This window comes from Zea mays, chromosome 4 (assembly GCF_902167145.1).
Source record: "Zea mays cultivar B73 chromosome 4, Zm-B73-REFERENCE-NAM-5.0, whole genome shotgun sequence".
Classification (NCBI taxonomy): domain Eukaryota; kingdom Viridiplantae; phylum Streptophyta; class Magnoliopsida; order Poales; family Poaceae; genus Zea; species Zea mays.
In genome coordinates, this window is record NC_050099.1 from 2,904,602 (window position 1) to 2,929,010 (window position 24,409).

At 44.5% G+C, this 24,409-nt stretch overlaps 3 protein-coding genes and 1 long non-coding RNA gene across 4 annotated transcripts; 2 read left to right on the forward strand and 2 right to left on the reverse strand.

Moving 5' to 3' along the window:
- The first annotated feature begins 920 nt into the window (after nt 1-920).
- Nucleotides 921-3,574, forward strand: LOC109939245 (transcription factor MYB108-like). The gene is made up of 3 exons (NM_001350813.1): nt 921-1,498; nt 1,963-2,092; nt 2,453-3,574. Exons 1-3 carry the CDS (start codon nt 1,228-1,230, stop codon nt 3,108-3,110), a joined length of 1,059 nt encoding a protein of 352 aa, NP_001337742.1. The 5' UTR covers nt 921-1,227; the 3' UTR covers nt 3,111-3,574.
- A 3,152-nt stretch (nt 3,575-6,726) lies between these two features.
- LOC100277001 (pectinesterase) lies at nt 6,727-8,086 on the forward strand. The gene has a single exon (NM_001150676.1). It carries the CDS (start codon nt 6,781-6,783, stop codon nt 7,948-7,950), a length of 1,170 nt encoding a protein of 389 aa, NP_001144148.1. The 5' UTR covers nt 6,727-6,780; the 3' UTR covers nt 7,951-8,086.
- Nucleotides 8,087-8,797: 711 nt separating this feature from the next.
- LOC109945467 (uncharacterized) lies at nt 8,798-10,393 on the reverse strand. The gene is made up of 2 exons (XR_002268659.3): nt 9,953-10,393; nt 8,798-9,873 (listed from the first exon to the last, which is right to left on the reverse strand). It is a non-coding gene; the product is annotated as an uncharacterized lncRNA (long non-coding RNA).
- Nucleotides 10,394-12,879: 2,486 nt separating this feature from the next.
- Nucleotides 12,880-13,624, reverse strand: LOC100278076 (uncharacterized). The gene has a single exon (NM_001151472.2). The coding sequence runs from the start codon at nt 13,562-13,564 to the stop codon at nt 13,001-13,003; it is 564 nt and encodes a 187-aa protein (NP_001144944.1). The 5' UTR covers nt 13,565-13,624; the 3' UTR covers nt 12,880-13,000.
- Between the last annotated feature and the right edge of the window lie 10,785 nt (nt 13,625-24,409).

The window sequence follows — 24,409 nt, forward strand, 5'->3', positions numbered from 1 at the left end:
GTTTCTCAGTTGATAATAATTCCTTATGATGGTTGTTTCTAGAAGAAATGATAGTTTGTATCTCTAGATAGAAAGGATTGCTATTTTTCTCTCGTGCTCTCTTTCTAAATTTGGTTGAGTTTTTCAGCAAATTGATATATTTAAAAGAGAAGAATGCTTTCTTAGATATTGGAGAAATATAAGTTGTTAAATTGTATATCACACCTTTTTAGTATGACAAAAGAGGAGCTAAAAAATCTGTATTTATAATTTCTTAGCTTACCAATACTGAGTATGCCTGTTGATATGAGTTCATTTATTATTGCAAACTTAGTATGCCTTTATTTAGATATGTACAACTTAGCATCCTGCCTGTAGATCCAAGCAGCGAACAGGCTGGGGAGGAGGGCGAGGGGCTCAGAGCTCTATGGTGGTGGTGGCTTCGATTTCTGGGGGCCTGAAGCGGATGGAGAGGAGAGGAGAGAACAGGAGACGGAGGAGGGGAAGCGAGGCAAGGAAAAAGGGGAAGAAATGTTTTTTTTGGCATGCTATGTATTCCACCACCACTTTCTCTCTCTCGGCCCCATGCTGCAACGCACGGGCACCCACCTATTTGTACATAAGTTATCGTAGTATTCTATTTTTCCGTTGCAACGCACGGGCACTCACCTAGTATAAGTATAAGCATGGGTTTGATTGTAACCAGCCAGTGCACAACACATCTCTAGCCTCTAGGTAGCTAGGAAGGAAGCGTTTGCCACAGTGATAACCCAGGCCACCACACAGGAGATCATGATGATGATGCCACAGAAGATCCTGAAGTGGCTGGTGTTGTGACTTGTGAGTTGTGTGAGAGGGACCCTCCACCCAGCCCATCTCACACGATCAGTCATCAAGCCCCCACCCCAGTTTGTGAGCTTATTGCTCTGCCTCTGACCACCAGTCTTCTTCTTCTTCCTCTCCTCCTGTTTTTCTTTTTTGCTTTTGCCTCCTCATCCTCTTGTATAGTTCATACTACTACTAGTCTTCTTCTCCACCGGCTGACTCGTCCACGCAAACCCTATAAAAGGCATCCGAGTCCCACTAGCTCCGGCCCCGTGTCTTCCCCAGTTAACTCCGTTGTACGTCTCTCTCCCTTTCACTAGCTCCGATCTCCTTGGATCGATCTCCTGCTAGCTCCTCCTCCGATCCACTTGTCGACACGATCGATCGTCGTCGTACGCCTGCTTGGCGTACATACTGCTACTAATGGAGACGGCGCTGCAGCAGAGTGCTGCTACTGCTGGCGGCGGCATGAGGCCGGCCGGCGCGGCGACGACGGTGAAGAAGGCGAGGCAGGAGCTGGAGCTGGAGCAGGAGCGGGAGTTGCGGTTTCCGCAGGCGGCGGCGGCCGCGGATCAGGGCGGCCTTGACGAGGAGCTCCGGCGCGGGCCGTGGACGGTGGACGAGGACCTCACGCTCATCAACTACATCGCCGACCACGGCGAGGGCCGCTGGAACGCGCTCGCTCGCGCCGCCGGTACGCGTTCGTTCGTTATTCATCGGATTGCTCTGGATTGTTTAATTATTGCCTGCGCGTTTCGTCGTGCGCGCAAGCTGATAGTACGTCGACAACTTGCTGACGTCGACGACGACGACGATTATTAGAAATCAATCTCCCTGCCGCGCATGTGGACAGATGATGCAGATGCAGGTCGTCTCTATCGTCTCCGGTGTGCTGACGGTTGACGCCACCGGAGACGGATGGATAATATTAGATATAGTACTTTTATGAATATTATATATAGAGACTAGAGAGTGTGTAAAGTAATCATTGCCGCCATCCATATGCATATGCATCCACCACTAAAAGCTATGCATTCGCATGCATGACATAAGCAATGTGCAGAATTCTATATATCAGATTGTTATTTGCGTGTAATATGCCTGTATCTACAGTATATAAGACAATTACAACAACAATTAATACATAAATATGTGCAGGGCTGAAGCGGACGGGGAAGAGCTGCCGTCTGCGGTGGCTGAACTACCTGCGGCCGGACGTGAAGCGCGGCGACTTCACCGCCGACGAGCAGCTCCTCATCCTCGACCTCCACTCCCGCTGGGGCAACCGGTATGTATGCAACCCGGCCGGCATGCACCACCTAATTTGATTCCGATTAGATTTGTATTATAAAAACGCATTATTGATACATATTGTATACTAAGCAAACATTAATATATCTGTTATGGACCCAAAAAAGAAGTGGTATATATAGTAATAAGCAAACATCTGCGCTCGGCAAAAGCCCGGATTCCGATAGTGTGTGCGTGTAGTTAGTAGTTTAGAATATGCACGCTTCTTCTCTCTGGGTTTCTTTTTGTTCCAAACTAGCTAGCTAGTACTTTTTAAGTAAACCATTAATGCATGCATAATCATATTAGGCACGTTGGTGATTTGATATATTAATTATCTGTCGTTAATATGATGCAGATGGTCCAAGATCGCGGCGCACCTGCCAGGCAGGACGGACAACGAGATCAAGAACTACTGGCGGACGCGGGTGCAGAAGCACGCCAAGCAGCTCAACTGCGACGTGAACAGCAAGCGCTTCAAGGACGCCATGCGCTTCCTCTGGATGCCACGCCTAGCCGAGCGCGCCGCAACAGCCGCCCACCAGCCGCAGCCGCAGCACGTCGCTGCCGCCTGCAACAACGTGCTGGTGGCGGCGGCGGCGGCGGCCAACAGCAGCAGCTGCTGCTGGTCCTCCCCACGCAGCAGCGCCGTCACCACGGCCGCCTGCAGCGGCAGCTCCTCCTGCAGCTCGCTCACGTCCGAGTCCGCGCACAACGACGACGATGGCGCCCGGCCGCACGCCGCCGCCGTGCTGGCGGCGGCGGCGGCGGCGACGGGCGACGACGACTACTGGGGCGCTGTCACGACGACTATGCAGCAAAATCATCATCAGCAGCAGCAGCAGAACGAGCAGTTCGACTTCTGGTCCACGGCGTCCGCGCTGCAGCACCTGACTACCGCCGCCGCCGACCAGGACCTCACCGGCTGGGTGCAGGGCTTCTCCGACGACGGCATCCTGTCCGGCTCCTCGTCGGACAGCCTCTGGAGCCTCGACGACATCTGGAGGATGCAGTGACAGTGAGACGTATAGTACGGCGCGCTGTTGTCTGTCGTTTACGTCAATTTTTGCCCGCGTGTTAGTTGCGGGTTCGGATTCAAATTGGGGGACGTACAGTACAGTACGATACAGGCAGGGGAGGCGACCAAAAACCCAAGCGTTCTCCTCATATATTTTTCGTGTTCAGTTATTACGCTCTGACTTTATCACATATATATATATATATATATATACATATATACACTGTATAATGTATTAGCTAGTATATATATATTCACACACTGTGGAAAGTTGATTTTTCTTCTTCTTTCATCCGGTGTTGACTTCGTTTTTGTTTGGGTGGCAAACTAACTACGTACTCCGTTCCGTCACTGTCCTCCTGTCAAGGGTTTTTCTTTTCTTTTTTATTTTTGTCCACCTTGTACTGAATATGTATATGGTAAGAGAGTGAGACATAGACAACGACCAATGTTATTAAATTACAGAAGACCTCTCAACTTGAGTGTGATTTTTTTTCTTCTTCTTCTCGTCTCTTCTTCATATTCGATTTTTTCTATTTCGTGATTTTTTTATTCTCGGAAGCTAAAAAATCATGCACCTAAATTTTTAAAAATTAAGCAACTCGCGTCAGTAGTCCATCTCGGCGAGATAAGCGGAAGGAATGAGTTGGTGCGCCTATGCCTATCCACATCGACAAACGCAGAACCAACTCAACCCAAGGTCCATCCAGCTAGGAGACGACAAGACGCACGTGCCGGAAGTGCTGCTGTCCTGTCCATCCAGCTGGAGGGGAGGCGGGCGAGTCAGGCACGCACGTAGTACGTACTACTACTCCGGTTAGTCCACGGCTGGTCCCCCGGCCGGCCGCCCCGCCGTCCAACTTCTAGACGGCGACACGTGGCTCAGCTCTCGCACGCGCGCGCGCATCACGGCCGGTCCGCCGCCCGCCCTGCCGTCCACGTCAGGGCTGGCGACCGGCGACTAGTCGTCAGACGTATGCATTAGATCGACAAGCGCAAGCCCATTAGTGCGTGATTAGCTGCGCTAATCATTGCTTGCTTCCCCGGCCCTCCGGCCGGCCAGTCCCATCAACCGGCGGGTCGTCGTCGGCAGCGGCGGCCGGGAAGTATACGGTGGCGATGTCGCCATCGTCGCCGCGCGCCGTGCGTTGATGGATGGTACCAATGGAAATCCACGGGCTATAGCAGCTAGCTAGTAGCGCGAGTTTTTCCACGGAGTTGGAATTTGGGGGCGGTGGTGCATGCATGCAGCGCACGCTTCTACCAGTTTCTTGGGTCTTTCCCTGTGTACGTGTAGAGATGGCCAAACGGGCCGGCCCGGCCCGGCCAAAACCGGGCCGGGCCTGCTGAGCCAGCGGGCTTAAGTTTCTGTCCAAATCCGGCCCGCGGCGGGCCTAAACGGGCCGGGCCGGCCCGTTTAGCACGAAAAACGGGCTGGAAAGCACGTTTTAGTGTAAAAAAACGGGCTTAACGAGCTTAGAGGTAAACGGGCCGTGCCGGGCTAGCCCGCCGTGCTTAGTTTCCTGTATAAGCCTGCCCGCTTATTCTACCGTGCCGGGCTCGGACCGGGTCCAAAAGGCGGGCTTCGTGCCGGGCTCACGGGCCTCGTGTTTTTTGGCCATCTATATGTACGTGTGCGAGAAATGGATTTTATTTGCTCCGTATATATATGGTAGTACCCGTAATACGTATCAACGAATAATTCCCACGTACATGCAGATATACGCCCTGCGACTACTGTATATCATACTACTCCCTTGGAGTACTAGCTACTAGCTAGCGTACAACAGAATTCGTATTGCATACATGCTCCTCCCTTGGCGCGCGTATAGACTCTGTAACGTTTAGTAGCAGAAGCTTAGCAGTCAAGACAGATAGATGCACGGAGTAGAGAAATTAAACCAGCGACATTGGTCTCGGCAATCTCTGGAGACAGCATTTGGCAACTTAGACCATCGTTGCCATATATATATATATATATATATATATATATATATATATATATATATATATATATATATATATATATATATATATATATATATATATATATATATATATATATATATATATATATATATATATATATATATATATATATATATATATATATATATATATACGCGGGTTTTGGGTCGGACAAATTTCAGTGTAAAATATGAACTAAACTAGCATAAATGAGTACGAATTTTAGCGTAAATCGTAGAGTTGTTTCGTAACAGTGATGGAGCCTGAAATTACGACATGAAAATCACGCACGTCCATTTATGCGCGCGTTCTGGCTCGGGCGGATTTCAACGTAAAACATTAACCAAAACAGCGTAAATATATACGAATTTTTTATTGTAAATCATCGATTTGTTTCATAACAGCGAATGGTGCCCAAAATTATAGCATAAAAATCACGCATATCTGATTGTGCCCTGTTTCTGGCTCATACGGATTTCAGTGTAAAACATGAACCAAAACAGCGTAAATGTGTAAACTTTTAGCGTAAATCAGCCTTTGTAGTATGCATAAATGGTACCATAGGTAGACATAATAGTTGCAAAAAAGGATGTATAGTGGTAAACACGTAGATGATTGTTAGTTGCCTCAACTAGAGCACAATATCTCATGTCGAGCTTCGATGTCAAGTGAACGGTCTCAGAGTTTAACTGAGAATTCTCGCTGACAAAAATCAAGGTTCTACACTGGAGCTGCTTTAGATGTTCAGTCAAGTCACATTTCCTGAAAAATCAGTTCAAAGCAATGAAGTATGGTAACAGGTAACTTCCAGGCAACTCAATATATATCAAGTTTTTCCGCTGCATAATCATCCTAATATATAGAAGTTAAATGTGTATATACTTATTCATTGTCTGTATAAAGCGCCATATGTTCATGCTCTACTGCTAGTCTAGCAACTACATAATGCAATAGAAGAGGTTAACGCTTAACAATATATTATAATAAAACTAGAACAAGTGTAATAATCACATGTGCCCAGGTCGATGAAATTTGCAGCAACCTAAAGGATTGTCTTTATTTTCTCATAGACCAACAATGGTGTTACGAAAAATGTCTTGAGTTGTACCGAGACAATCAACAACTAATATGAAGTCTACTAGCAAACAATGTCTTAAGCTGGCAGATACCAGCTTATCTTTTGTGCAGTTAGCACAAATAAAAAGGTCTGTTGAAATATTATAACTAGTAAGAAAGCAAAATCATCAGCAGAAGAAATTGCTAAAGCATTTAGAGTCTATGGAAAATGATGTCTTGGCAATATATCTACCTCTCAAGATTCATGCATGCATCTGAGGGCTAAATAGGTGTAAACGTAGGAACAAATCTAAGGCATTCCAGGTCATCTTTGGGCCGGGAACATAAACGATTGGCCAATTATATCGTGGGCCGTCGAGGTGGCTCTGTGTGTGACAGCCTAGTTCTTTAATTTAGAGAACTAATTTCAAAACTGCGCGAGCGTGCATGCATGCCTGCATGCGCCCATGGAGGGAGGTCGAGGATCGGAGCTCCCAGATTAGCTCGCCCACGGCCGACCAGCGCGCTCCACCCGACGGTCACCATGGAGAACGCACCTTAAAAACGGCCGGCCACCCCCCGCGGTACCACTGCCCTCGCGCGCTCCCCGTCCTTCGGTAGGTGCATTGCTTCGGTGGTCCACCATGGCGCAGCGAGCGGTGGCCACGATGACGACTAATAAGCCCCTCCTCCTCCTCGCCCTGGCGTCCGCGCTCCTTGGTGCGGCGCCGGCCGCCGCGAACGCGCCCGGCGGGGCGTTCAGCAACTGGGTGGCGATGAACCAGCAGAGCTACGCGCTGTACGCGCAGAAGTCCGTCGGGGACGGGGGCAAGGAGCCCCTGGACAAGAAGCTGTCGGAGGCGGAGAAGAAGAAGGTCACGTACGTGGTGGACCCCAGCGGCAAGGGCGACTACACCAACATCACCGCGGCGCTGGAGGATATCCCGGTGAGCAACACCAAGCGCGTGATCCTGGATCTCAAGCCCGGCGCTCAGTTCCGCGAGAAGCTGTTCCTGAACATCAGCAAGCCGTTCATCACGTTCCGGTCGGACCCCAAGAAGCCCGCCGTCGTGGTCTGGAACGACACTGCGGCCACGAACGGCAAGGACGGCAAGCCGGTGGGCACGGTGGGGAGCGCCACGCTGGCGGTGGAGTCGGACTACTTCACGGCGTACGGCGTGGTGTTCCGGAACGACGCGCCGCTGGCCAAGCCCGGCGCCAAGGGCGGCCAGGCGGTGGCGGTGCGGCTGTTCGGGACCAAGACGCAGATCTACAACTGCACCATCGACGGCGGACAGGACACGCTGTACGACCACAAGGGCCTGCACTACTTCAAGGGCTGCCTCATCCGGGGCAGCGTCGACTTCATCTTCGGCTTCGGCCGCAGCTTCTACGAGGACTGCCGCATCGAGTCGGTGGTCAAGGAGGTGGCGGTGCTGACGGCGCAGCAGCGTTCCAAGTCCATCGAGGGCGCCATCGACACCGGCTTCTCGTTCAAGAACTGCAGCATCGGCGGCGTCAAGGGCGGCCAGATCTACCTGGGCCGCGCCTGGGGGGACTCCTCCCGGGTCGTCTACTCGTACACGAAGATGGGGGAGGAGGTGGTCCCCGTGGGCTGGGACGGCTGGCAGATCGCCAAGCCGGAGAGCAGCGGCATCTACTACGGCGAGTTCAAGTGCTTTGGCCCCGGCGCTGACGCCAAGAAGAAGAAGAGGGTGGGGTGGGCGCTGGACCTCACCGAGGCGCAGGCCAAGCCATTCGTCGGCACACACTACGTCCTCGGCGACACGTGGATCCAGCCACCGCCCAAGTAGCGACGCATGCCACACGATATATCTATTTGAGTACGAAGCAAAAGCGAGAGACACGAATCTCTAATCTCTTTACTGATGAGATGTTTTGCTTATATATATATATAGACGAGCTAATGAAAGCTCAGGGTTTTCATTAGTACCGGGACATCCCAGCCAGGTATACCTCCATGCAGGTAGGCGTGCATCCGATCGTGTACGGTTCTGATTCAGACATATTTTAGCGTAAAACGTGAACCAAACTATCGTAAATGATATTAAATTTTAGTGTAAACCATAGATCTGTTTCATAACCACGAATAAGGCTAAAAAATTACGGCGTAAAAATCGCGCGCGTGTTCTGGCTCGGGCGAATTTTAGCGTAAAATGTGAACCAAACCAGTAAATGCATACAAATTTTAGCGTAAATCATAGATCTGTTTCATAACGACGAATGAGGCCCAAAAATTACGGCATAAAAATCATGCGCGTCCGATCGTGCGCGGGTTCTGACTCGAGCGGATTTTAGTGTAAAACGTGAACCAAAGTAGCGTAAATAAGTACGAATTTTAGCGTAAATCATATCTGTTTCATAACGATGAATGGGGCCCAAAAATTACGGCGTAAAAATCGTGTGCATCAGATCGTGAGTAAATGGATACGAATTTTAGCATAAATCATAGATCTGTTTCATAACGATGAATAGGGCCAAAAAATTACGGCGTAAAAATCGTGCGTGTCCGATCGTGAACCAAAACAGCGTAAATATGTGTGAATTTTAGCATAAATCGTTGATCTGTTTCATAACGAATTACAACATTTAAATCGCGCATGTTTAGCGTTAGTGAAAGTAGCCTAGAGGGGGGATGAATAGGCTACACCTGAAATTTTCCACTAAAAACTACGAAATAGTGTCAAATTCAAGTTGCACTGGTACAAACCGGTTCAGTTGATTTTGTTTACAACCGAACAAGTTTGAACCTGCTCAACTTAGATTAGATAAACAGTTAAACAAATGTGACGAAGTAGTTAGAGAATATGCTAAAGTCTTGTCCTAGAGAAAATCCACTCAAATAGATGACAAATCGATGTGAATTGTTTTCACACGATTTGCACACAATATAACCGAATATGAACTAACCAACCAATTAAAGTGCTTATCAAGAACACACAAGAACACACGATTTAACCCGAGGTTCGGCAATCACCACAAAGGTATCCTACTCCTCGTTGAGGAGCCCACAAAGGGCCGGGTCTTTTCCAACCCTAATCCTCCACAAGCCGACCACCAAGGTCAAGGCAGTCTCTTCTCAAATTTGCTCAAAGAGTGGGTGATACAAACTTCTTGGGGTCGTTCACAAATTTGGAGACTCCCAAGCAACCTCTAACCATCAAGGAACACAAGGTTCTAAGAGTAACAAATACGCACAAGGTTAAGTTTGCAATGAGCTCGAGAATGAAGAGAATAGGAGAATCAAGATGAAATCAACAGTGTGTTAGATCGACTTCACCTCACACCAAGGATCCTTCAAACGATTGAAGGGGATGCGATTTTGGGTGTGAAAGGTGAAATGAATGCAATTTTTGTTCTATATGTACAGTAATAATGCATACAGTGGGATCTTGCAGCTCGAAATGTTTAGTTTCCCTTTGTGATATAAACTACAAATGCATATACTTGATCTGAATTTACATCTATAATTTGCAAGAACAAAACATTACTGCCACGCTTGATGGAACCGACCAAAGAAAAATACTATTTGATGATTGATTGCCACGCTTGATGTGGATAGGATCATGGATTGACTTAAAGACAGGAGAGTACGTGTGTCAGTCAGTCGATCATCCAGCGAGTGAAACCAAGAAATTCATGGCGGGTTGAAGGATACACTGGAGGGAGGTACGCACGTTCCTGGCGAGGTGCTCCTAGCGGCGGTGGTCACTAGCCTGTTGATTCATGGGGACAAGGTCATAGTCGGCGTCGGCTTGCTCGAGTGCCAGCAGCATGTATGGTGACATTGCTTACCTGTACCGGTGGAGATAAGGCCGGGCAGGCCGAGAGCTGATTCAGCCAGTGGTTGATTGGTAACTCCATTTCACCATTCGATTGAAATCCCCAAGTGGAAGGGATGGTGAGAAACCCATGAGTCATTTCTAAAAAAGAGAAGACCCTGATGAGACTGCTCACCTGCAGATTCAGATCGATGGATGGGCAATGGGGACGCCCGCTAGCAAGATTGGATCTCCTCCTTGGGAGCCTGTTAATTGGCACGATCGATTGCGGTGGAGATGGAACAGGAAGCTCTGTCTCCTGCTAGACCTAGTCACGTTCTCTCCTTGCGGGGCGACTCATCTGGGCGAGCACCAGGATGGAGCTGCATATTGGCGACGGCTAGGGTTTGGATTGGCGTGAGGAGACGAGGGCGATTGGTGATATGATCCCGTGGGGGTGAATGGGGCTAGCCGGGTAGCGCTTGGGCTGTTCTAGGTGGGCCTATGGAGGTTTGGGCCTCGGCCACTAAAGGACATATCTGGTCGACCGATTGAGGGGGGTCAGGGCTTTCTCTAATTAGAGAGAGTCTAGGGCTCTTAATAGATATACTATATATATAAAAAGGGGTTTAAAGGTCTAATTCAAAAGGTGCCTCTACAACCTAAGGGGTACCTTGAATGGATGAGATCATTTCTCAACGCTCCCACTTGATCGGATCCAATAGAAACATACTTCAATAATGTTGTTAATTTCTTTAAGAAAAACTGTAAAAAAAACTTAGGAATTTATGTAGGTTTACTAGTATCAATTGAACTCCTCAAACCCCAATGGAAAAAATAAGAAGTAGAACCATGGTACAACACTATTCTCTCATGGACCTCTAGCCCAAAGAATAATATGTCTACAGTCATCATCTCAAAAATCTGAGTGGGGAAAATAAATGATGAGACATATAACTCAAGATAATATTTCTCCAAGATAATTTTGTCCGAAAATCTGAAAAATCGTATTAGCAGAGTCTTCTTAAAAACCCAACGGGAAAAATAAGGAGAATAGTCACGATCTATCGTTGATCTATTTAAACTCTTATGAGATAAACTCATAACCTAGTTCAAATACAACAATAACTATGTCATAACGTATCATCCTCGAAAACCCTATGGGAAAAATAGATGATACGACATAGGCCTTATGTTGATGTTGCCTCGTTAAAAATTTTGATTGAGAAACCCAAATAGGGAAAAAAATATGCAAAGAAAATAGTACAACATGATGGAGAGACAAGTTATTTCCGATCAAAAGGGAAACTCCCCTTGATCTTTGCAAATCACTAAGCCATCCCATACCTGCTATCAAACACATTTAAAAATATAGAGTAAGGTAGAGACTTAGTTCGTAACTTGTTTTCATCTAAACAACATAAAGTAATATTATCTTTATAGATAATAAGATCAGTGATAAAAAATCATGTTTTGGGAGGATAGGTGGTTGGGAACCTTCACATTACAGAACAGATTTTAATCTATATATTTCATAGCTCGTCGTAAGAACGATTCCGTAGCCTCCGAATGATTTTAGTATTGCTCGATGTTTCCTTCAGGAGGGGGGCTGTAGGGTCGTAACCTAGCAGCATGGCACAATCTGATAGCTCTATTGACAAATGTTACTTTGGATGAGGCTACACAATTTGCTGCGTTATGCTGGGCGATATGACTTAGTAGAAATGATATAGTCTTTGAAAAAATGTTCGCCTAAAATATATATGCATGTGCTTTACAGGGGGGAAGCACTGGTCCCGGTTTTGGGCGCAGTTGTAGTGGCGTGACGAGGAAAAGGAAGCCCCTTGAGCAACGCATGTCGAACCTTGAAGACGATAGTTATGCATATCTTCACATCCTCTGGATGACATTTTTGTTATAGGATTGCTTTGTTCTAATTTTTGGTTTCCAGTCTTCGCCTAGTTTGCACCCTGCGTGGTCGCTTCGGATGTTCTTTTTTAATTGCTTGATTTGCTGGCCGGTACTACGTGTTACCGTTGTCTAAGAAGAAGGTACGATGATAGTCAACTATTCTGAATTAAATGATGTTGAGTGTAGGGGACGGGAGATGGTCCGGTTTCATAGTACTTTGATTTGATGCACAAGCGGATACATATGTACGGCCAATTTGAAGTATTCGGTGCGATTAATTAATGCAGATCTATCTGCTTCCACAAGCTCATGTATAGATCAATAGATGTGTCTCCATTTTGCTAAGTTCATATGGAAAGCAGTGCATATTTCTTTTGGCATGGCAGCCCCGAAGAGTATAAATCATATGTAGGGTGATTAGTTACATGTCCTCAATAGCAAGGCCAAATCACACTGTTAATGGTAGAGGTTGTTGTGTTTTGTTGGGCGATATGGCTTAGTAGAAATGATATAGCCTTTAAAAAATGTTCGCCTACAACATATATGCATGTGCTTTATAGGGGACGCACTGGTCCCGGTTTTGGGTGCAGTTGCAGAGGCGTGACGAGGAGAAAAGAAGTATTGAGAAACATATGTCGAATCTTGGAGACGACAGTTATGCAGATCTTCACATCCTCTTGATTACGTTTTTGTTATAGGATTGCTTCGTCCTAATTTTGCTTTCCAGTCTTCGCCTAGTTTGCACCATGCATGTGTGGTCGCTTCGGATGTTCTTTTTTAGTTGCTTGATTTGTTGGCCGGTATTGTGTGTTACCGTTATCTAAGAAGAAGGTACGATGATATAGCCAATTATTCTGAATTATTAAAGGATGTTGAGTGTAGGGGACCGGAGATGGTCCGGTTTCATAGTACTTTGATTTGATGCAGAAGCGGATACATATGTACGGCCAATTTGAAGTATTCGGTGCGATTAATTAATGCAGACCTATCTGCTTCCACAAGCTCATGTATAGATCAATAGATGTGTCTCCACAACGGCGACATACATGCTTGATAGTAGTAGCAATATATATATATGTAGAGCTACATACATAGTACATGCATGAAAGGATGAAATGAACTTGGTTGGGGGGTCATGCATGGTTCGCTTTCGTTCGTAAGCACGCAAGCATCAGTTGTTCTTAACAACTGGTGGAGCTCCTGATCTGTCCATGAGGACGAGCACCGGTGTGGCGGGCGGCGCCCTGGCACAGTCCACCTTCACCTCCTCCGCCGCCGCCGCCTTCTCAGGGACATGGAAGGCAGACGCAGGGAAGGTCCTGGTGATCCCAGCAACGCTCTTGCAGACAAGCTTCCCGCCAGCCGCCGGGTCGCCAAGAGCGGCGATCTCCTCGACGGGCACCCACAGCATGAGCTCCCTGGTCTTTATCCCCTTCACCTTCCTGATCCGGCCCTTCTCGGCGTACCCGGTGATCTCGGCGCCGTAGGAGACGAGGCGTCCGAGGCTCCGGAAGACGTGGTCGACCCTCCTGCCCTGCTTCAGCCACACGTACCCGGTCTCCTGGACGTAGCCGCACTCCGTCAGGTCCTCCAGCGGCAGCAGGCCGTTGGGGAGGCCTGCTTCCCTCAGCAGGAGCTGCGCGCACAGCTGACAGGCCTCGTCGCCGTAGTAGACCTCGGCCTTGGCCTTGGCCTTGGCCTTGAGCTCGGCGTCGTCGTCGGCTACAAGCGCCATGCTATGCTAGCTAGCTAGCTATATATCCCTCTCTGATCACGTTGGCTTTGTTTGCTCTGTGTGTGTGTGTGTGTGTGTGGATGCCTTTATATAGGAAATGGCATGTGAAATCGTGCTTCGACGTGTAAGGAATTCTCCGTCGTGCCATTGGATGTTTACTAGGAAGAAGGACATGGTGGTGGCCGGCCGTAAACCTGTAGGGTACTCTCTTTTTCTCTCTGTCAGGTTTCATTATATGTTGAAGCAGTGTAATTAAATGTGTGTTGGAGTAGAGGATGGCCCAACGATTGGAGTTATGTCCTGCCCACCGGTCATGGTAGTTCACACTGGTTTGGTTTTGATCCAAATTCGATCGTTTTTTTTTTGTACACCTAAGATTTATGCATGGTGATATATTTGCGAAGAATTAAAAAAAAAGCTTCAATTTGATCGGCAACGAACGACGTTGCACGGATACAAACACCAAGGCCGCAAGTCCAAAATTGCTATCGTTTGCTAGAGGGAGAAGATCGATGTTGGGAAGCTATAGGGGCACACACATTCAAATGTGCACACGTACATACGTGATGGCCGGTCATGGCGTCTTCGCTCATGCGCCGATACAAGACAACAGCACCGCCGACGTACGTAATTGTGTATGTACGTATGCAAAGCTAGCCGAATAATGATCAGCCCACCCGGCCGGCCTATATATAAATGTAAAATGTGTCGGTGGATCGAGAGATTCAATAATATCCAACCATCAAAATTCCTTATTTTTATCTTCTATCTCAAACTATTTCAACCCTCTTGCTGTCCAACATGTCGTTTATATCATAGTAAAATATATCAACAGTACGTCGCTAAACTTTTGGCACGTTGTGTCACTTATTATGTCCCGAAATTAGAAAACCAGAAAAATAGATCCTTGAACCTAGTAGATCCATGCAAACCTGTCCAAACCTAGATTTGCTCGAACCAGATGCTGATGTGGCATGCCACAATGGAGGGCACTAATGAAAGTTCGCGTATTCAAGTGACGTAACATGCCAAGTTCGAGGACTGAGTGACACAATATACCAAGTTTGAGGACTACCAGGTGGTGCCCGACAGATTTGGACGATTTTGCATGGGTCGACAAAGTTTAAATGCTCGTTTTTCTGGTTTTCTATGTTCGAAAACCTAAGTGACATAGCGTGCCAAGTTTAAAAGATAGCTTGTGTATTTTAATCTTTATATTAGATAGGCTTCCAGATCTGTTTCTATGATGGGGCAAATATCTGTAAGCCGGTAAACTGCCAACCAACTAAAACTATTGAACCTCGATCGTCCACTACTGCCCAACACCACCCCGACACACTTGCCATGCTTGATACCTGCACCGCACATGTTGCATATTCAATGTTGTAACATGTAAAATTAAGCTGTAGAGACCTGACCTTCTTTGTTTTCATGCATGGATAATCTGGCCATTCAATTTGTAGGAGGCGGTGTGCATTTAGGTTCCTGACCACCTAACATCTTCTCAGAAGAACACAGTAGTTTTACGCAGTGAGCCAATTGAATTTTTATCCACTAGCTAGCTCCAGGGCTTTATTTATATTATGCTAGCATTTCATCTGTATATATGGTAGGTATATGTAGCTAGTCTCAGTACATTCCAGCCAGCTTTTAATTAATTTCGTCATTTTTTGACGCAAACAGTTTGCCAATCTTTGTTCACTCTGTCCATCATGTCTCACATTATGCGTTGGCCGGTTGATTAGCCCTTCTTATCAAATCGCTTTATTATATATATACTGTCGACACGCGCGGTCCTGCATCTTCTTCCTTCCGCAACACGGTATTGGAGTTCATATTCTGATTCATGGATCTGGAGGAGGAGGTACCTGCAGGTATGTATTGTTACATTATACAATAACAATAATTAATAATACAAGTCCAAAGGATGCGAAGAGGATGAATGAATGAAGGCCACGACGATGTGCAATGGGGTGGTACATCCATGCATGTGCTTAGTTAATGCCTTCATGGTGATGCTGTCGTCTCTTGCTTCCCTTCTCTCAGGTCACCCAATCAGTCTCCGTCCAGCTATTATTTGTGTAACTATACAAGTAGACAGGGACAGCTCTTATAACCTAACTGGAGTAATCGATAGATTTGAAAAAAAAATAGAGATTAAGTTCATGAAAAAGTAAATTACTTTGTTTCGGTGGCCACATAGTGCTCATTAACTGAGTATTAAGCAGCCTAGCCATTTTCATGATATCATTTTTTGAGGCGCCGATGGGGTGTTACAAAAATTAGATGCCATGCGTTTTCGTTTCTATTGGCAAAGTGGTCATTCTAAAAAGAAATACAGACCGACAAAATGGAAGACTATTTATCAACCTAAGGAGATCGGTGGATTGGGTGTGCCAATCTAGCCATTAATAATGTTTGTTTACTCAGCAAGTGGCTCTTTAAGTTACTAAATGAGAACGGTAATTGGCAGCAAATTATTAAAAATAAATACTTAGGGTCCAAATCGCTACTCGAATTGTGAGAAAATCTGGAGACTCGCATTTCTGGTCTCGACTCATGAATATTAAAGAAAATTTCTTGAGATGGGGGAGATTCGGTGTAGGTGACGGTCTAATGACCAGGTTCTGGGATAATAGATAGATTATCGATAGACCACTTAGGATGTGTTTGGTTGTCTGGTCCAGCCTGAGCCTGGCTCAATGAGAGGACCAGGCTCAAGGGAGCCCGCATGTAATGAGCTAACCTAATATGTTTGGTTGGCTGGTCAAAGTAAGCCTGGCCCATATGATATATTGTTTGGTTCTCATTTTTCTTAGCTTGGCCCAATTGGGTTACCACCAATTTTGATGTGTTAGATGTCGTTCCCGCCAAATTTCAAAATTTTAAGCGTTATTAGACAACTTACAACAGATTTGAACTAAAAATATAATTTTGACCCATAAATTGAACTATTTACAATCATCTAAATATGATTTACACCCATATATTACAACATAAACAGAAGCATAGGTTGAATCAGACAATCAAACATTTCACATGTTACAGGTGCTGCCATCTAATGTAAAGGAGACCAAAAGGAACTTGTCTACCATCAATCCTGCACTGTCATGATGAATGTAGACTACCGCTCGAAAGCAACCGTAGTTCAATTAATCAACCTTTGTAAACAGATCATAAACAGATCATGGTAACCATAGCAACTTACCATTAGAGAAAAATGACAATGAATTACAATAATATGAATTACAATAAATCAAGGCATAACAAACAGAAGTAAATCAAACAGAGTTGAACCTTCTGGTCATAACTTTGAACCTTCTGGACATGAGTTAAAGTTAGTTGTTTGTTAAAGTAAATGAAAACAGGAGGTTCTGGTAAACAGACATCACTGAACACCACTGCAGAAACACCAGGAAATATACCTGTTATGGTAACACTGCAGAGACAGGAGGTTATGGTAACCATAGCTTAAAGTTAGCACAAACATCTCCTGAAACTGGGACTATACCAGAAATATGAATGAAACACCAGGAGTTTACACCAGACTATATGGATGAAACACCTCTTGAACACCTCCTGAACACCAGACTATGTTATTATAAACAGAACTATATTTACACCAGACTATATGGATGAAACACCTCCTGAACACCAGACTATACCAGAAATACCAGGAGTTTCAAGTGAAACTGGGACTATACCAGAAATATGAATGAAACACCAGGAGTTTACACCAGACTATATGGATGAAACACCTCCTCAACACCAGACTATACCAGAAATACCAGGAGTTTCAAGTGAAACGCCATCTGTTTAAAATACCAGCTGTAACCATAAAATACCAGAAATACCAGCTGTTTAAAATACCAGCTGGTTCCCCTTGCAGTGACCCAGTGTAAACAGAAACATAAACAGAAATTGAAACAGAAGAAAAGAGAAGGAAGTCATGAGAATTGTATGAACTATAGTTTGCCTCAGAAATTATTATCAATTAAAATCACTTGATCAACTCATGAGAGTAATACAATAAATTGCCTCAGTTTTGTATGAATAAACACCTCATTTGACCATACATGGGAGAACATAGGGCAAGTGGAGAAATCTGATTAAAGGATAGAGTATGTTTGGTTGCCTGACCCAAAATAAGACATATACAGGAAGAAAACCAAGAGCAAGGAAAACAAAGCAGTAAGTCAACCTCCCATGAATGGTCATCAGTCAAATATATTTCATCACAGGCAAAATTCACAAAATGAGCAAGGAAAACAAAGCAACTAGTCATACTCCCTTGATTGATCATCATTATAAAACATATCATCATAGGCAAGTAAAGGCAACAGTTCAATATAAAATCATCACAGACCGGTACAAAAGTCTCAGAATTATTAATTATCATCCACAGTTCCAGATTCAGTGTCATAGGCATAGAGCAAAGTATTAGGCGTATATCAAAGTACTACGCATCGAGCAAGGTATTAGGCATCATAGACATAGGACTGGTCTGCTCAAATCTTTGCAAGGTGCTGCCTTAGCCAAAGCACACGGTGTTTAGGCTCCATCTTCACAAAGCCATCACCTTGCCTTTTGTTGTCCAGTAGGTAGGTAAGGCAAGTCATCAACTCCTCATCAGTGAAACCTGGAATACTCATGCAAATTTGATACAGATCAGGGTGGACATCTGTGGTCTGGACTACAACAGGTGCTTGGACAGCTTCAGCCAATTTATTCACAGCTCCAGTAAGTCCTGCCATAATCCCAAGCTCTTCATCACTGAGTCTCCTTTTCTTTCCATTTGATCCATAGGAACTACCAGCACCAGCACCACTATGAGAAGGGCTGGCACCAGCAGAACCAGAGGCAGTAGCACCAGTACCAACAAGACATGGTTCTTCAGATGCACCAGCACCTTCAGTGATATCCGAGATGGTGCCAAGGGGCTCATTTGAGGCCATGGCATACTTGCCAGTAGCCTGCCCAGCTCCAAATATAATTTGCATCTGCACATAGTTTTCAATTGGCACATTGAGGAATTCAGCATCCTTTGGGTTGTCTTTTGTATGGCCCAGCAGGTGTTCATCATCAAGGATGATTGTGAATGTATTCTCATCCCAATGAGCACCGCTTAGGTCCTTGAGCCTACAAACCCTGATCCATTTTTGACGCCACTTCCTCAAATGATTGTAGACCTGGGTTCCTGTGACTTCTTGGCCACTGAATTCAGTCAGTGCCTTGGCAACAGAGTTGACATGGACCTCCTTGAACCCTTTATCCGTTTTTACTCCTTGCCCGACCAAGTCTGCAAACTTCCTGAGGATAAAGCCTGACATCACAGGGGTCCAGCGCATGGCAGTCCTTGAGGTACTACCAGCAGCAACTTGCTCAACTTCCATAGTCTATATAAAATTGAAGTCAAGAGAAGAGGTAATGAAATGGCATCATAGCATAGGACCAGTTTTCTCAGCATATAAAAAATAATTAAGCTTCAAAGCAGAAAGTAAGGCTGATAACAAAAAAACATCACTGCAAATCACAATTTCTCTCAGCATATAAAAAATAATTAAGTTCCAGAAAAAACATCACTGCAGATCACAATTTCTCTCAGCATATAAAAATAATTAAGTTCCACAAAAAACATCACTGCAGATCACAATTTCTCTCAGATTGTAAGGCTGATAACAAAAACATCACTGCAGATTACAATGTTTCTTAGAAGAAAACCACAAAGAAATTACACACGGCTAGACCCCCTATGCTGCCACATTTGAGTTGATATAGCATCTCTTTGTTGGGTCCAAGTTTGGTTATCATGAACTGCATCAATGGCACCTTCCACATTGGCAATGTTTGGAGCCCAAGTGTTTTCCGAAGGAAAATGTGAATCCAGCCCATATCTAAGAATCCAGTTGTGAAGGATGGTGCATGCTAACACAAGCTTAACTTGTGTCGGATATGGATGAAAAGGCTTGTTGTATAGAATCTTGAATCTATTCTTCAAGGCACCGAAAGCTCTCTCAATTGTTACTCGGAGGGAAGAATGCCTTAGATTGAAGAGTTCTCTTGAATTGAGTGGATGATTTCCTCCACCAAATTCTCTTAGATGATATCTTGTGCTACGGTATGGAGGTAGAAATCCAGGTCTAACAGCATAACCAGCGTCAACTAAATAGAATTTTCCTAGTTCAAAGAATTCTAGTTAGTTTGATTGTGAAGTAATTTAAAAGCATATTCAAACATGTTATGGAATTACCTGGTGGCACAATGAGGCCATCAGATCTTTCCAATGCATCTGATAGAATCAAGGCATCATGAGCTGAACCTTCCCAGCCAGCAAGAACATAGGTAAATCTCAAATCAAAATCAACAACTGCTAGAACATTTTGTGTCGTTGTGTGCTTTCTACCCATGAAGGCTGCTCTCATTGAACTAGGAACCCTAGCCAATACATGTGTGCCATCAATGGCACCAACGCAATCCTAAATGTTTAAGTTAAAATTATTAAAACAAAGACAATACTAACATATTTCAATTAAATGGTTAATGTGCAATCCTAAATGGAATGGAAAGTACCTTGAAGTACGGGTACCATCTTCTACTAACATGAATTTTGGGATGGACAGAGGTGGAAGGAGGGGTGATCATCTCAGTGCGTAGCTCACCAATTGCACTTAACACCTCGTGAAAATATCTACTAATAGTCTCAGTAGATCTTCGGAAGGTGAATTTGAGAACCCTAAACCTTTGATTATGACCAACAACATGTAGAAACATTGCAACTTGTTCTTCTACAGAACTGTGAATACTATCCCTTAGCAAGTGTCGAGACCGAAACAAACCACAAAGCTCAAAGAAAGGGACCTTAGACATTCTAAGCAGCTCCACACATTGGATATCATCAGATTCATAGATAAATCTAAGATTTGCCTGCCTCTCAATGTCCCTTTGAAACATTGGACCATATGTGACACGAGGATGAAAGAGTCTACGCGTAAGGCATGCAAACATCCAACAAGATATAGCAATGACTAATGTTGATGCTCTCAACTTCAGCAAATGACGATTTGGACCCAACATATCTGAATAAATAAGAGAAGGGAATTGTTGAATGAGAAAAAAATTGTACTCTGCTCAGATTGTAAAAAACAAGCCAGGGTTGCTACATCTAATGATGTTCCTCCAAACTGGCTTGGTAACATCACAGAAAAATTGTACTCTGCTCAGATTGAACCAAAAAACATCACTGAGAAATTGAGATCTGCTCAGATTGAACCAAAAAACATCACTGAGAAATTGAGATCTGCTCAGATTGAACCAAAAAACATCACTGAAAAATTGTGGTCTGCTCAGATTGAAAAAAAACATCACTGAAAAATTGTGGTCTGCTCAAATTTACAGAAAACATCACTGAAAATTGGTCCTAAGCTCAGACTTTAAATAATGTCATCACTGAAAAATGATCAGAATAAAAGAAGAGAGATATGGAGGTAGCAGCATAATATAATGCATTAACTACCTGCATAGTATAAAAAGAATATAGTTATGGAGGTAGTTGCATAATATAATGCATTAATCCATTAAATTAAACAAGACAAGAGGCTAAAGAGGGGGAGAAGAAAGGAGGAACAAAAGGTAAGATTGTTGTAAGGGAAGAGGGAAACAGGAATAGATGAAGGTAAGAGGGGGAGAAGAAAAGAGGAACAACTAGCTACTTAATATAATAGACAGATTATGCTAGTTGCATAATCCATTATATTAAACAAGCAGAAACATGGCAAAACATGTTAGAGTTCAGTTAAGCACACAACTAATATTGCATAATCCATTATATTAAACAAGCAGAAACATGGCAAAACATGTTAAAGTTCAGTTAAGCACACAACTAATATTGAAAGATGGCAAAATTCAGTTAAGCATTTACTTAACAAGTAGTTAACAAGCAGATATATATTTAACAGCTAGAGCAGTATAATAGTGCCTACAAAATCCTGAAGAAACATCTGAACACAGGAGGATGCAAAAAAAATTGTTTTGTTTTATTACAGCTAGAACAGTTAAACATCTGAACACAGGAGGATTCAAACAGCTCATGAATCAAGATAGAGCACACTGCAACATGTTAGTCTAAATGTCTACCATACAGAAGTAGGTGAAGAGCACATTCTAATTTCTAATATATTGAATCCGGCTACTGAGGTGCATCAAATGATCCATGTAAAACTAGATTAGTTCTACCATACAGAAGCAGGTGAAGGCTACTGGCAAGTAAATCTAGTTTTGCGTGGCATCAGATCTGAGGTGTATGAGGTAAACACAAACAAGCAGGCCAACAAATCTGAGGTGTATGAGGTAACACAAGCTTTTTTTTGCATGCTAACACAAGCTTGCAACTAAACACAACAGATCTGAGGTGTATTAGCGAATCAAGAAATAATCGAAGCAAAAAATCTGTCTGTGATGACCTTGCAACTAAACACAACAGATCTGAGGTGTATGAGGTAAACAATCAGGCCAACAAGATCTGAGGTAAACAATCATTCTAAACAATCAGGCCAACAAATAGAGGAATTCGAGTTGGGCCAGGCAACAGATCTAGGTGCAGATCTAGGTAAACAATCATTCTAAACACAACAGGAAGATCAAGAAATAGAGGAGTGTGAGGTAAAGACTGGCCTGTGTATGAGGTACCAGCGAATCTAGGTCAGGCAGCAGATCTAGGTGCAGGGGGAGATGACCTTGCAACAAGACCGAAGGATTAGTATAATCGAAGCAAAAAATACAAGAAAATGTTTAAAGAACAACAGATCGATGGGGGACAAACCTGAGAAGATGAAGATGCGATTGTTGCTGCGGTGATCTGATCTAGGACAGGGGAATGTGTTCGCTCGCAGAAGAGAGCCGATCGAGGCCACAGGAAAAACAAATCAATCGTCCAAATCCTAGTGTCGGCGGAAGAGAGAGGGAGAGGCGAGAGAGAGCATGGCGGCAGAAGAGTCCAAACCCTAGCGTCGGCGGGTGCGTCTGAGAGAGGCGTCTGAGGAGTGACGGGAGTGACGGGAGAGACGGGAGAGGCGTCTCCAAACCCTAGCGTCGGCGGCTTCGTCTGAGAGGCGAGAGTGACGAGAGTGACGGGAGGAGAGAGTGGCGAGAGTGGCGAGAGTGACGGGAGGAGCGTCTGAGGCGTCTCCAAACCCTAGTGCCAAGTGAGCCAGGCCGCGGAGCGAAGCTCGAATGCTGCGTTCCTGCGGAGCCAGGCCCAAAATTAAATCTGGCTCGCCTCAGCCAGGAATTCGAGTTGGGCCAGGCAACCAAACACAGTTAACTTGTACGAAACGGGCCTGGTCGTGGGTTGGGCCAGGCAACCAAACATGCCCTTAAGGACTTTTGTCCGAACCTTTTAAATATGCTCTAGTCAAAGTTGCTATGAATGGAAAAATATCTAACATATCTTTTCGTAGAGCTATTGTCGGGGTGAAACTGGTTGTGTGGAATAATTTATTATATCCAATGGCAACTGCTCATTTAGGTTAATCGAGAGACAAATTTATTTAGGGGCACATAGAGATGGACTCTTCTCAGATCGCTCAATATAAATTGGTCAACTTGTCCCAAACTATTCAAAACCGGATATCAATCTAGCATGCCAATACATCACAAATAGCATGCGAAGATGTTACGCTTTACAATGGTCGAACCTATATAAATTGTCGTCTTGTGTTTACTATTGAGTTTAGATTAATGTCGATGCTCACCAATCTCTACGTACTCCCCTTAAGCCTGCAATATATAGACGACGTTGACAGTCATCAGACACCACCAATAGTATGGTTCTGACAATAGTATTTACGCGCATCACGTGATCCTCATCGTCAGAAATGCTGAATCTTGCTTCAATATAATGGCAGAGGCATCTATTTTAAATTAAATACAAAACACAATCTTCAGCACTGAACAAACGACGACGCGGGAATGTGTTTTTTTCTTCTTTGTTTGCTCCGCATTTATTAACGTTAACGTTGTGGGTTCCAGAATCGATGGTGTTAATGCAGCCACAGTTCTCGTACATACTGCGACACTGCAAGGTTTGTCCGTGGTTCGTAGTTCATCCTGTCAAATCAAAATCACATCTCATGACTGAGCCTGTCGAATCTGGAGAAAACCGCATTTCTCGCAGCAAGCAACAATTAATCATGATACCTACTGTTGTATAGCATGCACCTCGATTCATATCAAGGTTACTATTAGCTTGGAATATATGATTAATGCAAAGCAATGCAAGCGGATCGGAGAGCATATAGGAGAGACCACACCACAGCCCCATATGATGGATGTCTATCGTTGTTAACTAGAGGCGTGTCCAAATCAAATCACCGTGGCATCTTCATTAATTTGCAAGGGACAGAGACCTGCTGTTGCAAATATATTGACACGCAATCAGATGCGACAGTCGTCTGAATATATAGCTATCCTTATATATGTGGATATTCTCCCAAGTTGGTGCCATGTCATTTTTGTATCATGCATGTCCCTGGCTGGCTGCATCGCCTCTCATGTGCTGCCAGGAAAATGACCTGATAATCATGTATTTAATCTGGACGCGTTATTATACAGCTAGCGTGTAGTACTTATGATGGACCATGTAAGTGTAAGCACAGCAGCCATACAGAAATCGCTGCACATTTCAACTAAAGCCCAATTAAACCCTGGCCGCCAACAATTTTGTCAGTGTATTTGTTTGAAGTTGTGTGTGTTAGTGTATTTTTTTTATAAATTTCATAAAAACTAGACAAGTTTAACACAAGACAGCTAAAAACTCGCAATTTTTATGTAGTTAGCAAGGTTGTCTGA